Raw genomic sequence first — 16,145 nt, 5'->3', positions numbered from 1 at the left:
TCTTGTTGGAGATGGTTGTTGCCTTGCAATTGTCAGGGACAAATGCTAGTTGCTACTTATCTGCCCGAGTGTTATCAGGTCTTACTGCATATGGGCACAGGCTGCTTCGGTATCTGAGGAGTTGCAAATGAAACCGAAAACTGTGCAATCATCAGCGAACATCCCCCACCCTCCTACTAGACAGTGTCTCTAAAATTCAGCTCTTTCAAATGGAAACGCAACGTTTTTTGCAAACCAAATCAAATTGCAAACCTAACACAGAAAAATTACTTCCAATTTCATTCATCAAATTTAATCTCGGATCCCGGCCCTGGGTCACTGTCCGTGTGGAGTTTGCACATTCTCCCCATGTCTGCGCGGGTTTCACCCCCACAACCCAAAGATGTGTAGGTTAGGTGAATTGGCCACGCTAAATTGCCCCTTAATTGGAAAAAAAAATAATTGTGTACTCTAAATTTTTTTTTAAAAATTTAACAGAATCTGAAGAGATAATCTCAGGTCTTCACAAACAACTTGTATTTTCAAGGATGTAAACAGAAATAATTTTGGCTTTGCCGAGTCTCTCTGTCAACAAAGTAGACCCATTAGGCCAGGCTTCCTTTACCTGGGTACTCGAGGATCGTGCCATGTGCTCACCCCAGTCTGTGTGTGCAGAAAGTACACCTGACCTTGTTGCGTTGTCCTTTGTTCTAAATAAAAGAATAATAAATACATGATGGTAGCAATAAAGAGGAAGCTTTTCAGCCTTTGAGATCTGCACCTGTGTGAATTTCGACAGTTTCCATGTGGAGCATGGCATAGACGGTTACAGATAAGTGCATAATGCAAATGTATAGTAACAATTGCTGAATTTTGTACGCTTGAAGGTGACAGACAATCATGCATGGAAATTGAAGCGTTTCAGACAATTTTTCCCTTCCCCATCTCTTTTCTCCAGGTCATTACCAAACAAAAGAACTGACAAATGAACTTGGTTCCAGGTCTCTGCCTAATTCATCATTACTGAACCCAAGGAGGTGCAAGCCAACAGCCCATGCTGGCTCAGATTTTTCTGTTCAATGTATATTTAAGTATATGGCCCCTTCGCTCTACACTTAAGAGCTGAACTCAACTCAAGAGAATGAGACAATGCACGCACTGTGTAAGAGATTTATAATTTAAAACGGCCCTTTAAAGAGCTAGTAAATGTGAGCCAAGTTAATGGAGTCTTAATCACTTAGGAGGTTGAAATTCAATGCATCCATTCACTATGACACCACAACACAAAGATGGAAAATTTCATTACAAATTGATGGTATTATTACGAAGAAAAAAAGTTCACCAATTTACCTTTTCAGCAAGAAGACAGGAAACATGAAGGGAGGGATAAAGAGGAAGTGTAACTGACAGCGATAGAGAAAGCTATTTGTCTGTGGCTGTTGTCACACAGCCTCTTAGCAGCCATCTGAAACAGCAAAAGTGCTGGCTTGGGGTTTAGGCCGTGCAACAAGACTTTTGATTATGTGGATGAATGGCCTGACATCAGCACGTGAGAAAGAGAGTAACTGCCAAAAAAGAATTTTATAACAAACAGGGCAAGAAATTTTACGTAAAAGTTAGACAATGATTTTGGCATTAAACTTGTGAGTCATCAGTTTAAATATGCTGTCAATATTCTACTCAACCACACAGATTGGAAGGTACTAGGGTTCTAACCTGGTTAGTGTTGAGTCAGACGATTGAGCAGCAGGGGGAGCACTACAATTGAGCCATAGGCCTGTGCTGGAAGGGGCAGAGATGAAACAAAAATTGTCCAAATTTATTAGAGAGAGACGTCTGCTGTAAAGTATGTACGCAGATGTCAGGTATGGGCAGGATTGGGCTTGGCTGCGATGCCTCCTGAAAAAAATGTTCATACTCATTGCTTGAGCAGGATGCCAGAAGACAACTGAAAGCCTGTGAAACTACCACAGCAAAAACCAACACCTCATTGAGAGGAGGGGGGAATAAAAATGTTTTTAAAAATCACAATTTGCAGAAAAATATGGCAGTCATAAAATAATTTTTAAGGGCGGCACGTGGCACTGTGGTTACCACTGCTGCTACGGAGCTGAGGACCCGGGTTCGAATCTCGGTTCTGGGTCACTGTCCGTGTGGAGTTTGCACATTCTCCCCGTGGGTTTCACTCCCGCAACCCAAAAATTGACACGCTAAATCACCCCTTAATTGTAAAAAAAATAAGTTGGGTACTCTTTAAAAAAAATTTAAATAATTTTTAGAAATATGAATTGTTTTATTTATGGTGGAAGAGCCCAATGGAAAGAAAGGATTATTTGTTCAAAACATCTCTGTTCCATGTCCTCTATACTCTCTATGGTTGTCAAAGAACACTGATCAAAAAACTTGGAACATTGACTAATTATTGACTCAAAGAGGGCAAGAGGAGTATGACACAAGGCTCAAGACATAAGGCTTTACTATGAATTTTTGGAGTCACTGAAAACTGAGCAGTTATCAAACAATAAATCTCTGAACTGCATATAACCCTCCCAAATGAGTTATTTTCACCATCCCCGCCTCAAACAATGAAAGCACAGTAAGAGATTGTCTGAAATGACTTCCAACATATCTATTGCAATTAGCTAGATGCCATGCATGCTTCACATACCTACCATAACACCCATGCGCTGCTGAATAAACACATTGCCCATTTCCACAGCAACAATTACTACACAGACGTAATAATCTCCAACTGCACGGATGCTATATTGAGCTCAAAGGGCAGATTAACGTATAGTTTCCCGATCCAGATATACGGCCCCTTCAGTAAACCACACCATTAAGACACCTTCCCATTCAAGCGCAGAGGTTGCAACAATCACCCTTTCACCTCTTCCTTCCCACAAGGCTGGCAAGGTGGTTCACTGCCTGCCTTTCTTCTGCCACATTTGTGAGCCACAAGAAGCTTTGAATTGCTGGATTCCCCACATTGTTGTTCTCTGCCAGTTTGCTACAAACATTCATGCTTCTTCCCCTGTACTGTTCTTCTGTTTCTACGCTATCATTTTCACCTTGCAGAATCATTACTTCTGCCATTTACCCACTCCTTCCCTCCAATCCAGCAGAGACCTCCCCCCTTTGTTCTTATCCTTTTCCCTAGCATTTACGTAAAAGGCATTCCTCTAACATCTTCTAGTTTGATGATGACCGAATATTCATTCTACTTCTCTTTCCACAAATGCTGTCTGCCATGTTGAACTTTTTCAGGAGGTTCTATTTTTAGATCATCCAGATTGTCCTGGAGACTCAGACACGGCTATGAGTGACCCAGGAGAAAAAAGACAAGCGGGGCTTACGGTTTATGCATCACACCTGTGGCTGAATAGGAGAATGGACTTTGCTCATCTGCTTGTTGCGGCCTTCAGGTTTGGGAACATCTCACGAGATGGGGCAGCTTTTAGTACAAAACCTGTCCCTCCCCATTGTCATGAAAACTTAAAAGTCTGTGACTCAGAGTGGTCAACACCGAAGGAATGGCTGGGGCAACAGTGCCAGGACTCACAATAGGCTAGGCTTTGTTTTTACACTGATGGTGTTTTAGCCTATATAATAGTTTTAAGCATTGATAGTAAATGCAAAGTTTTCAACTCCTGATGGGAATCCAGTCTAAAGTTAAATAGGCATTGAATATTATTTCTTGCCATGCCTTCCTCTATAAAGTATTAAATTAAGGCAAAGTAACTCGGCAGCAGACAAATTCAAATAGTCGGATTGAAATTGTGGCAGAGGTTTCCTGGATTGTCCTCGATGAGAAAATACCGCAATTGACTGGTTTGGTGTTTTGTATTCGGAATTATTAGGTGCTGACAGTAGATATTTATTACAATAGAGATTACTTACAATATTTACAGTAAAGTGTGAGTGAAACAATTAAGTAGTTTCATTGAAAAATTGTATATGTCACAGGACTTCCTTTATATAATGTGGCTTGTAAATTTTCCCCCAAGAATATTTCTTGATGCATTTTTCCAACATGTCTGCGATGTCTTGGATCGGGAGTGCAGTTGTGAAAGGAGTGCAAAATGTCCAGAGTCTGAGTGCACAGAACCTGAAGAATTATTTTCAGTTCGGTTGCCATCGATGAAATCTGCCATTCGAAACGGATGGTTCAAAGCCTAACCAGAGGCAAGTTAGCGGATTTCAGCTCCAGAGTCAATAGCAAGCCTGCAATTGATCTTGGTATTCCTGGCTAACAAGCCTATCAAAGTTATCTGACAGGACGTCTTATCGACAAAATGTTCAAACAAGCACCAAGAGGTTGCTTGCCTGGTGGTGAGAAATATCCTTCCCTGTCAGGTTCTTCATGCACACCCAACATCTCAGCACCACTATTTCAAGACAGTTGCAATGGGAAGAGAGGGTAACTAGTGTATTTCTGGAATATGCTTTTGTGGCGAATGTCTGGAAAGAGATGCAGTTTGAGGTTCCCAGGAATGCACACCAACAATCATCAACTACTGCTGGAGGCCCATCAACACAATGAAAATTGGCCTTTGGTCTGTCCCCAACCTGTTGGTATTCCCATGCAAGGAACTGCCTGCAACACAGAGTTGCAGACTGGCACATTCCAGGTTCCCGTATGAAGATGCAATGAAGCTTGACACAGCTACCACTAAGGTCCTTCATCATACTGTAGTACACTGAGGAGCCGGATACAACATAAAACCCCTTGGGCTCAATGTTTAACGCAAGGAAAATGTAAAAGGATTGCAAGAGGATTACGGTGCAGTTATGTGACATGTATTGTAGATTTAAAATGCAATTTATCGCTTTACGTACTTCCACAAATGAACTGCATTGTGGGTACATTTTTGGTTTAAAAAATCCTGAGGCCTTTAAGGCAAGAATCAGCTAGTGCTCCCACTGCCAATTGCTGCATGGTGAAAAACATGTGGAGCAAAAGTAAAACCAGGCTTGACTGTGTTGTCTCTCATTGGTCAATCTGTTCACATTTAGCATCGAGGCTCACACAAAGAATGGCTTGGTTGCACCAGGTGCTGTCAGCCAATCGGTACTTAAGGAACTGACCTGGAGGAGTAAACCATGCCATCCTGATTTTATCATATTTTATGAGCATAAATAGGCAAGACACCATGTTACCCAAGTCAACCGTTGTCCGCAATCTTCAAATAAACAGTGTGATCCAGGTGGCAGACTCGAGAGCATGATCCATGCCTGGAGCAAATACTACATCCGGCTTGCTGTGTGCACCCTGCTGTTCCATTTTCTTCCCCCTTTTCATAAAGATCTCATCTTTACTGGCAACAATAAGTTTCACTCTTGTGTAAATCCTTTCTTCTGAACAAATCCTTTCCATAACAAACCAGATATGGGGTAGTTTTAGTTAATTATGAGCATTCTTCCCCAATCGATAAGATTTTAATACCTGACATTGTTGGAAACTGGTTCTGGATTTATTTCAGCTTCTGTTCTACCTTCTTCAATCTGATGCTTTCTTGCATTTTATGCCCTGGCTTTTAACTTGAACTATTCATTAATATATATGTCTATTTTTACATTGTTACATTTGACTCAGATGATTTGACCTCTGCCATCAATTACACTTTACATATGGTGCACTCGAGTGCAAAAATACTTTGCAATAAAGCAACTTATGATACCCATCAAAATGATAAGTAGGTGACCGACTGGTAGAAAGGGACGACACCGTACTGGACGCAACAAGAAGGAAATGGGAGGACGACCTGGGGATGGAGATAGGGTGGGGACTCTGGAGTGAAGCACTACATAGGGTCAACTCCACCTCCACGTGCGCAAGGCTCAGCCTGACGCAACTAAAAGTGGTACATAGAACCCACTTAACAAGAAACCGTATGAGCAGGTTCTTCCCGGAGGTGGAGGACAGATGCGAACGGTGCCAAAGAGGCCCGGCCAACCACGCCCACATGTTCTGGTCTTGCCCCAGACTTGTGGAGTACTGGACAGCCTTCTTCGAGGCTATGTCCAAAGTGGTGGGGGTGAGGGTGGAGCCATGCCCAATAGTGGCGGTCTTCGGGGTTTCAGACCAGCCAGATCTATTCCTGGGGAGGAGGGCGGACGCCCTTGCCTTTGCCTCCCTGATCGCCCGCCGTAGAATCCTGTTTGGCTGGCGGTCAGCAGCACCGCCCAGAGCTGCAGACTGGCTGTCCAACCTCTCGGAATCTATCCGGGGGGCTACGGGTTCGATATGGGGGTTTGACGGCTAGCTAAGGCCCAAAACCAAACTGTAAATAAATGCCAATAAACATATGCCTCGGCCATATTGGGGAATGTAAAATATGTATGCCGGCTAAAGGGGGGAGGCCACAGTTATTATTACGAAGATGCTTACCTGGAAATATATATGTTAATTTTTGCGTGTTCTTTTTTTTTCTCTCTCTCTAACAATTTGTAATTTGTTCAATAGAAAACATGAAAACTGAATAAAAAACATTTATTAAAAATTTTTAAAATGATAAGTAGGTGCAAGCCACCACCACAGAGAGTTAGGGGAAGAAGGGGAATAAAGATAAAACAAGGGAGAAAAGTATAGGAGGATATGTTGATATGGTTAGACAAACAGCTTGAAAAACTCTGGCGCAGACCTGCTGGGCCAAATGGACTGTTTGTGCGCTTATAAATATCAACTTTCTAACATACTCAGTTGAACTATATAACAGCATGACAATACCCTTGCAGATTTCAAGAAACCTGCACTACCCACATTTCACCTAATAATGCATCTGCATGGAAGATAATTAAGATCCTTACATATTATAAAGAATATATCTATTCCACAGTTCCGCCGCTATACATGTCGTTGCGATCCTCAGTGACGGGTTACGGGTATAGGGTGGATACGTGGGTTTGAGTAGGGTGATCATGGCTCGGCACAACATTGAGGGCCGAAGGGCCTGTTCTGTGCTGTACTGTTCTATGTCTAATCTGTTCAATTATGAGACTTGTAAAAATATATTCTGGGACTGCATTTTTAAATTTCGAGTGAAATGAAGAGGGTCATGAGGCCAGTTCAGAAGTCTACCTCACATTAAACCCCTGGATGATTTGAATGTTAGAGATCAAACGCCGAGGACCTGGGTTCGATCCCGGCCCCAAGTCACTGTCCGTGTGGAATTTGGACATTCTCCACATGTTTGCGTGGGTCTAACCCCCACAACACAAAGATGTACAGGGTAGGTGGATTGGCCATGCTAAATTGTCCCTTAATTGGAAAAAAATAATTGATCGAACCCGGGTCCTCAGCACCGCGAGGCAGCAATGCTAACCACTGTGCCGCCGTGGCGCCAACAGAATAGTCTTTCAAGATGGGGGTTTTTCTTGGCAATACGCCCGCTAGCACTGACCATTTACTTCGAAGAGAAAAGAGTGTTAGAGTTTTCAAGAACTACCTATTGGTATGCAAGGCCCATATGGTGCACGTTGCCATTGAGATGGACTTTAAGGTAGAGTCCTTGGTAAGCCATGGTGAAACTGGGTTACAAGCTTTTCTACAAACACTCTTGAAATTCACAGACACAATTCTTTTGCCAGGATACAGGAGGGAAGGAACAGCTGGAGGCAGAATGTCTCTATCATTCACGGGAATGCAGATGGAAGCCCTCGCTCAGATTGAAAAGACCAAATTAATGAGGATTTGAAACGAGGCATAATGATCCACTGGCTTCTTCAAAGCAAATTTGCTGCCTTACAAAATTTAGATTCACCCTTGCAGTACCTCAAAGCGCTAGCATCACAAACTTCCTTTTTTTGCCCTTCCTGTTTCAATAAGGGCAGCTCTACAGCTTTCAACAATCATATAAAAGATGTTCAACTCAGCTTCTTAAGGCCTTGATCCTGTCGACAAGTTTTCCTCCCATTCTTTATTAGCATGGAAATCCCAAACAGTGCAAACTGACTCATCCATTTCTTAGTTCCATAAGACCCCAATCGTACCTGCAGCATTTCCCATAAAGTGTGAATAGGGAGCAAGCAGCAAAGAAAAAAGTGGAAGAGGAAAATAAAAATGAAACGGGTGAGATGGAAAAAATAGTTAAACTGAAAGTGTAAAAGAAACATTAAACAAATAGAGAGCCAAAAAAAAGTAAACCTTAGAATGAGGAATGGAGGAAGAAAATGAACAAGAAACAAATATGTTAGATTACACTTGTACCACAAAACGTGATTAGAACATGCAATGCTTCACCAGATCACTATTTCAGATTTTAAAAAGATTGGATAAGTTATTTGAAAAGGAAGAACATAAAAAGATCCAAGAAAATGGCAGGAAAATAATAGTTGAAGATTTAATATCTCTCCATGCACAATACAAGGGCAGCATAAATGTATATGCCTGTCAAATGGTAGGAGTGATTGGAGATTGAGGATTAAGATGAAGTTGTGTTTTAAACCCTTAACCTCTGAACTCTCCCACACACTGACCCTGACCCCTATTACAATCAACAACAACAAAATATTCAGTGTCCTGCTACCTAATATTACAATTTTAGTTTAGATTTTATAAATATTGCAGCAGGAAACAACTGACTTTTGTATATACTGTCAACATTGCTAATACAGCAAACCCCATCTGCTTTGGCGGCACAGTGGTTAGCAATGTTGCTTCACAGCGTCAGGGTCCTGGGTTTAATTCCTGGCTTGGGTCATTATCTGTGTGGAGTCTGCACGTTCTCCCTGTGTCTGCGTGGATTTCCCCCGGGTGCTCCGGTTTCCTCCCACAAGTCCTGAAAGACGTGCTTGCTAGGTAAAATGGACACTCTGAATTCTCCCTCTGTGTACCTGAACAGGTGCCCAAGTGTGGCGACACGGGGCTTTTCACAGTAACTTCATTGCAGTGTTAATGCAAGCCTACTTGTGACACTAATAAACATTATTATATTATTATTATATATTCAATCATCAAAATCATTGATGCAAAACAGGGGAATAACAATATTTAAGATTAGACAGCTTTGCTTAATAAAGGAAATTAAGTGACTTACCATAACCTTCTGGGAGATCAGGTGGGAGGTGCAAATGCGTCCGACTCATGTAGTTTCTGTGTCTTTGTGATCTCACTCTCCTTTCTGCCATCCTTGGGTCAGGGGTCTGTCCACATGAGGCACCGTTAGCTGGTGTAATTGGTGTATTCTCATCCACTATGCAACTCAGTGGCCTGCCAGGACTGGCATATTCAGAGGCTGGTCTGTGAACAGGTGGAGAAAGGGGGGGGGGGGGGGGGGGGGGGGGGGGGGGGGGAGTGTCATGTTGTTATTTATACAGAAATATATAAGCACAATGTATTTCTAAAGTGAAAACTAAGGTAGCATAGAATTATAGAATGGTAGCTCAGAAAGAGGCCATTCAGTCCATCATGTTCATAACAGGTGTCTGCAAAAGTAACTCACCTGCCCCCCACCCCCACAATGGTACAACAAAACCAAACCTACACCCAACAAATACAAATGTAGCGACACAATTTTCATGAAACTATGGATAGCAAAAAGAGATGTGTGGCATGGGTGCAACCCATTTCTTGCAGAGTGCAGAGATCTCAATCATATCGTGGTACAAAGATGGCAAGTGAAGAACAAGTCTTTGCCTAAAGGGAGGAAGCGAAGACCTGGGAAATATAGGTCAGCCTCCTGTTTGAGGTTAGGATCAAGTGTTTGGGGATACCAAAAGGGAAGAGAGAGAAAATGAACAAAGGAAGCTGTTCAAACAATGGTACTTTAATAGATGGTGTGCTGTGGAATGATAAGACATTGCCATTTAACTTAAGGAACCTGGTTGTATTTAACATTGGTATTTAGCATCGGGAACCTGGCTGAATCATGGAAGCTCTTCCATGCAGGGTGGAGGAGGAAAATGAAATGTACTGCTTCAACTTATGGTGGTTGGAAGTCACTTCCTAGCTTCGAGCAAAGGACCAACATTGAAAAGGGGCATTGGAACAAGTTAGAATGGTAAATGTGGGGGAGAAAATTAAAAGAGCACAGTTGACTGGCATGTTATTTCCAAAAATAGGCATTAATTGTCAAACACATTGCGACTTTAAACAATGTTTTTAAAGTATTTTAAAATTAGTACCAAGGTAAACTGAAAATGCAGAGGAGGTAAAACAAATGTTCATATTCTTTACAAAAGCTTTGCAATTCAAAGTTCAGTTGTTAAATTAATCCTGAAGACTATAATTTGGTAACGAAATGCCCAATAAGCATTTTGTTTGTAGTTAGAGACTTAATTAATGAATGTTTTAGTGTTAACTCAGTAAACCAAGATTTGGCAGGAAGCTTAAATCCAAGAGTGCTGGGAAGCAGATAGAGAGTAATAGACTGGATTCTACAGAACTTAATAGTTAGCCATATCAAAAAACAGAAGCGTTTTAAATTGATTTTTGTACAAAAAGTAGGTTCAAAATTTCAACTGCCTTGCTTCAGTCTAATGCATCAGTTGAGCTATCTGGAAAAGGCATCAAAGGGGCTTCCTCATATGAAAGGGAATGTTTAAACAAGTGCAAACTCACTTCTGCCAATTTCTGGTGTGTAATTATAGACTGCCATTGGCAATAGAAGCTTTATGACCAGACGAACAACATGTAATTATTTGCAGGATGAGAAGGAATATAACCAAATGAAGATCACTTTCTTTAATAAAGACGAGTTGAAATAAAATTGTGCCCAGCTCAACTTCACTATCAATGAAATTTCCATCCTTACTTTAATCACCCAAATTGATTCTCCAACTACCAACTCAACCCAACATGGCTCTATCCGTCATAGGGCATTATTAACTCATAACTCTTCAAAGCTTCCCTCATTATCCTCTCAAGCTACACAATTTGCAAACTCCAACTAATCAAAAAATCCATCACTTGCACCTAATCTACAGAAGCACCTCATCAACCTACACGGTATCCTAACACAGCATCTGTAAATTATTTTTATTTGTTTATAAATGTCATTGCCTTGCCCCACACTATCTCTGTGACGACCTTCCACACTAAATCCTGTGCAGTGCTCTGAACACTGGCCTATTGTTCATTGCCTATCAAATTCTCCTTGTAGTGGTTGAATTTTCATTCATTTATGCATTCTAGAATTCACTCCTCAAGCCCCATTAACCTACTGTATTCCACTTTTTCATGAGCCTCCTCAAAACCTTTCCAAGATACAATGGTCAACTTGTCTAACTCTTCTACTACTGCTTTACTGCATGATCCACATGTGAATGAGGCACTGTAGAAAGGTGCAATACAAATTAAAGTTGTGACTGAAACTTTAAAGCTTTTTGTCTTGAGTTACAGATTTATAGTGTTCCCTATTTTATCGATATAAATTTAGGGTACCCAATTCATTTTTGTCCAATTAAGGGGCAATTTAACATAGCCAATTCACCTACCCTGCATCATTTTAGGTTGTGGGGCGAAACCCATGCACACACAGAGCCGGGATCGAACCCGGGACCTTGGCGCCGTGAAGCATCAGGGCTAACCCACTGCGCCACCATGCTATGTTCTCAATTTTGAGTTCAAAACTCAGCCATGATGATAACAGGAGGGACAATTCATAACATTTCAAAGAGGTAAAATAAATCCAACTTAAACGTCATCAGTTCTGGATGTTCTGGTCCATCTTTTGCCAGTTAATTATACGGCAGCATTACTGAAAGCCTGCTGCAGATTAACCACCTGCCTGCCCTCTGACTGTGTCTGGATCTCATCCTTGGATTTCTTCCCTTTCCCCATCTTTTGAAGGTGCTCATTTGTTTGGACACAGTTTCAGAACCACTGGAAATGCCCTCAAACCTTGACAAATGGCCATTCTTGATTTGTGAGCCTACACTGTAAAAATCACATGATATTCAAACTGTTGACAGCGTCACAGTCAAGCCCGACCCAGGTTTCATCTAACTTCCACACAATGCACAGCCACCGCAGAACCCACCTCCCCAGAGTGGAAGCAAGTCATTCTCAACAATGAGAGACTGCCCAAGAAGAAAAGAAGCACTTTGTAGAAGTCAATGTCAGTGGCCAGGGTATTGAGGCCGATTACAGAATGCCAGCTGTCGTGCCACCCAAAATCCACTAACACAGTGCGGAATTGGAACCATAAGTGGTTCATGTGGCTGAAAACCACATTCATGGTGCACATCCACTGAGCTAGGAAAACTAGTGAAAGAAAATAGTTGAAATCTGATAAATATCCAATGATCATGAATTAATTTTAGTAAAAGATTCACAAGTTACAGACTAAGACAAACCCAAAATGTTAATCAGCTGCAACTCTCATGAGCCACCCCTCCCCCTGTCTTTAAGGAAGCAAATTAAATAGAAAGGCCACTTTATGCTCACATGACTCACATCCATCATGTTGCATGGCAGGAAAGAGTCAGATATGGTGGAATTTTAGAAGGAGACTGTGGTCTGAATGTCTGGTGATGTCATGGTTTCTTAGTTTATCTGAAAAAAGTTTTAATGCACTGTATTGTACAACACAGCTTTTGTTGCTAAATCTATGCACGTAATGCAATGATAACTGAGGCATTAATTTTCAAATTTAAAAGGGAGTTTGAAGAATAGTTTATAGCAATGAAATACCTACCACAGAAATTTTAGCCATAAATAAACAACTTTGTAACTTGTATATTGAGTGGGGAGGAGGAAGGTAGAAATCAAAATTAGGAACCATATGGTTTATTGACTTCAGATTACACAAAGAGCCAGCAATTAAGGGGAGAAATTGAAGCAAATTATGGAGGGAGAAATAGGTCCTGAATTCTCATTATAAGCATGTTCCTTTTTCTATATGTGTAATTAAAATTTACTAGTGTGCACCATTTTTTATGGAAAATTGAGCTCAGAAGCTTTCTCACTGGCTCTGTTAGTAATGTAACCAGCTAATCAGTTACATAAAACACAAATCCAGGTTTGACGGGTAGTCAGTACAGGAATAAGATCTCAGGCAGGCTGCTCTAGACTGGGGGAAGGTGGAGTAGAGGGTGGTTTGAAAAGAAAGGGAAAATCATCCGATGCCACTGCTAATCATGACCTAGCGAACCCTGCTGAAGGTGACACAGGATTAGGTCAGAATTGACCTTAAATGAAGTCAACATCTCTCCCTCCAAAGTTGAAGAGTTGGTCTGCTCTCACTGACTAGATGCAAATATTTGTTTATAAAATGTTTTTTATTGGGTTTTTGAAAATAGTATATTTACAGTTATGTACACGGAATAAAATATACTAAAAGAAAACTGGTAGGATATTGTACTCCAGCTCAGAAACAGCAACTCTGTACAGTAAGCAATATTCCGCTTAACAAATAAATAGATACATGTGTGTGTGTGTGGGGGGGGGGAAAGAGAGAGAGTTCACTCAGCCAAATCAGAGGGTAGTCCGGATTCAACCATTTTGATATAGGCCGGAAAGCTGAAGTTGGTCAGACCCTGTAAGGACAGATGGGTGGAAGAAAACCTGGTGTTTATCTTTAAGGAAATCCAACAGCTTCATGGTCACTTTTACTGACACCAGCTTTTTATTCCGAGATTTCAAATTCTCCAAATGGTGAGAATCAGTTATTACGCCGAGCCTCGGGATTACTTTTTCAGTAACATAACCATCATACTAACTGTGCCCTGGCTACATGGTTCTTTCAAAAAGCTGCAGTATTTCAATCAAATGTTAAAGCTTTTCTTCAAAACATACATAATAGCAAAGCACTAATGAATCCATTCGCTTGCCATAATTTTTTCTGTCACTATCGCTCTGCTAACAAACCTTTTTTAAAAATATAAAAATTTGTATTTTAGTTGTATAGGGATATTATAATAATAAAGTTGCTCCATCACTGAAATTAGAGTATGTTTCAAAATCATGGTTGGCCACTGCAAACATACTAGAGATTTGTGAATGGTCAAACTGAATAAGTAACCAGGAAACAAAAGGCAAAAACAAATATTATATGTTGCTGTCCATTGATTAATACTTATCCTTTACAAAGAATTACATTTTGCAACACTGGACAACGATTTTGTAGTTAATTACTTATCCATTACATTTAAAGGATTTTAATTTTCTATTCACTTCCTTACACAACCATAGATCCAATTACAGACATTTTAATTAATTAAATATTTTATTTATATCATATTTCAAGCAAGCACATTGGGGAGCAGGAGCATTAAATAGTTGCCATCACTAATAGCGGACAAGTTTAAAACAAACCATTTAGATTTAGAATAGTTGGTCAGAAAAACAAAGCAAATTAAGTGAAACACAAAGAAATGCTGAGTGATGCAGGAAGGCAACACATGGGAGGATGCATATTCTTTCCAAGGGGAGGTGAGATACTCGAAAGGAAGGAGATTTCAAAACAAAAAAAGTGTCTAAGTTTGCCTATTCCAATGTTACGCCCCATTAAGTAGTTGCCATTTTACGTCAATAATAATGTTCTAAAAGTAGTCAATGCATTTCAGAAACATCTCGTTAACCAGGCAGACAAGCCACAGATCCAACAGCGGCAGAAAATGACTGTTACTATTTTGAGCTTACCGAGTAGGTCTCTCCCACTGTGTGGTTCGTGTGATGTGGTTTAGATACTGTATCCGACCTGAGGCAGTTCTTCGTTCTTCCCAACTAGTCAATCGAAACAAATAGAGTAGTAAGTGACATTTCCTGGAAACAGGGATAGGAATGTGTCCAAAACCAATGTAGGAATCAATTCAATACTAAGAAATGGTTATCAAGAAAAACATTCCAAAACTTGGTTACAAACTCATTAGTTACCAAAATGTCGCCTGTTCAGGTGAAATGATTATTTGTCATAAATCACATTATTTCAAGTCAGAAGTATTTTGATTCAAGCCTCATTCCAAGATGAGCACATAATCTATACTAGCTAGTGCAATACTGAAGGGGAGTTGCATTTCTTGTGGGTTGAACATCAACATATAGATTGTGCCTGCAAGTTTAGGTGAACAGAAAATACCCCGTAAAACAATTCAAAGAACAGGGAGATATCCAACACCACCAAAATAGATTATCTGACTACACCGACAACTGACCTGAAGTCAGCACAAGCAAAATGTCAATCAATCTTTCCATTTGTGTTTCAAAGTCACATACAAGATTTAAATCCACCTCCCCTTAGTGCGTACACCTCACACTGGGGGTATCATCAGCCCTTGATGATCTAGTTTGGAACTCATGTCGCTAAGACAACAGCATTAAGAACAATCTTTGGCAAGTAACAAGGCACACAAAAAATAAAAAAAGCAAATCCAACTAGCATGAAATATCAGCAAAAGGTAGGATCACGTTTCCAGGGCTTTAAAGGTTGGATTGATAGCGTTCAAAAACCCAATTTGGATACTACTTAAATAAGGAATATTAAAGATTAAATCACAAAAAGCCTCAAATCTAGAGGCAATCTGAAGCTCAGCGAGGTAAAAGTAATTAGAAGCTAATTGATTTGTAAAAGGAATGAGATGATCAGACCTCTTCTTTAGGGGACACCAGCCAGGGACTTGTGCATTTTTGTTTTATTTGCTTTTATTGCTGTTTATTTGCTTTTCATCATTTGCTTTAATATTAGTCCCACACTGACAAGTTCCATGGAGCCTCAAAGCATCCACGTTTCCTTAGTACAAGAGCAAAGCAGAGGCATTCTAGTGACGCCAGCAAAAAATATTTCTTTGGAGTCTGTCTGCTTCTTATCATTAGCAGCAGCCTCTATCCAGGTCAACTGTCAGTGAGAGATTTTGGTGAGGTCCAAGGAAAACAAATTGAAAAATTGTTTCCTTCCTTAAAACAGGTAGGGGCACATCTAGCTGGAAGTTACTATTCAAAGAATCTAATCCTACAGTTACACCTTTTACATTTATATATTGTATATTCACAGATATTTGAATTTTTCATACTTATTCAATTCAATTTCCAGGACATGCTATTTAAACTCACTTGATCTATACACAGTTGCAGCTTCTGTCAAAATTTATTAGGTTTCTATACCTTTCTAAGATCAGAATTGTAAGATGAGCAATCCATTTAGATGCCCAGTGTTTAATAATGGAGTAATACTGTCAAGACGAGAAGAAAATAGCATATGTTTGGCAAAAGGTGCATCTGACACATC

At 40.4% G+C, this 16,145-nt stretch overlaps 1 protein-coding gene across 2 annotated transcripts in view; it reads right to left on the bottom strand.

Annotated features, from left to right (window-relative positions):
* The window catches only part of smurf2 (SMAD specific E3 ubiquitin protein ligase 2), a 241,286-nt gene that overhangs the window by 48,281 nt on the left and 176,860 nt on the right, over positions 1–16,145 (bottom strand). For both annotated transcript variants that reach the window (XM_038777045.1, XM_038777046.1), the window contains exons 7-9: positions 14,564–14,647; positions 9,018–9,220; positions 605–689 (exon numbers count right to left, since the gene is read on the bottom strand). In XM_038777045.1, coding sequence (XP_038632973.1) covers positions 605–689; positions 9,018–9,220; positions 14,564–14,647 — 372 coding nt within the window. The remainder of the gene's footprint in view (positions 1–604; positions 690–9,017; positions 9,221–14,563; positions 14,648–16,145) is intronic.

This window comes from Scyliorhinus canicula, chromosome 18 (assembly GCF_902713615.1).
Source record: "Scyliorhinus canicula chromosome 18, sScyCan1.1, whole genome shotgun sequence".
In the NCBI taxonomy this organism is placed as follows: domain Eukaryota; kingdom Metazoa; phylum Chordata; class Chondrichthyes; order Carcharhiniformes; family Scyliorhinidae; genus Scyliorhinus; species Scyliorhinus canicula.
This window is presented reverse-complemented; position numbering and strand designations above follow the sequence as displayed.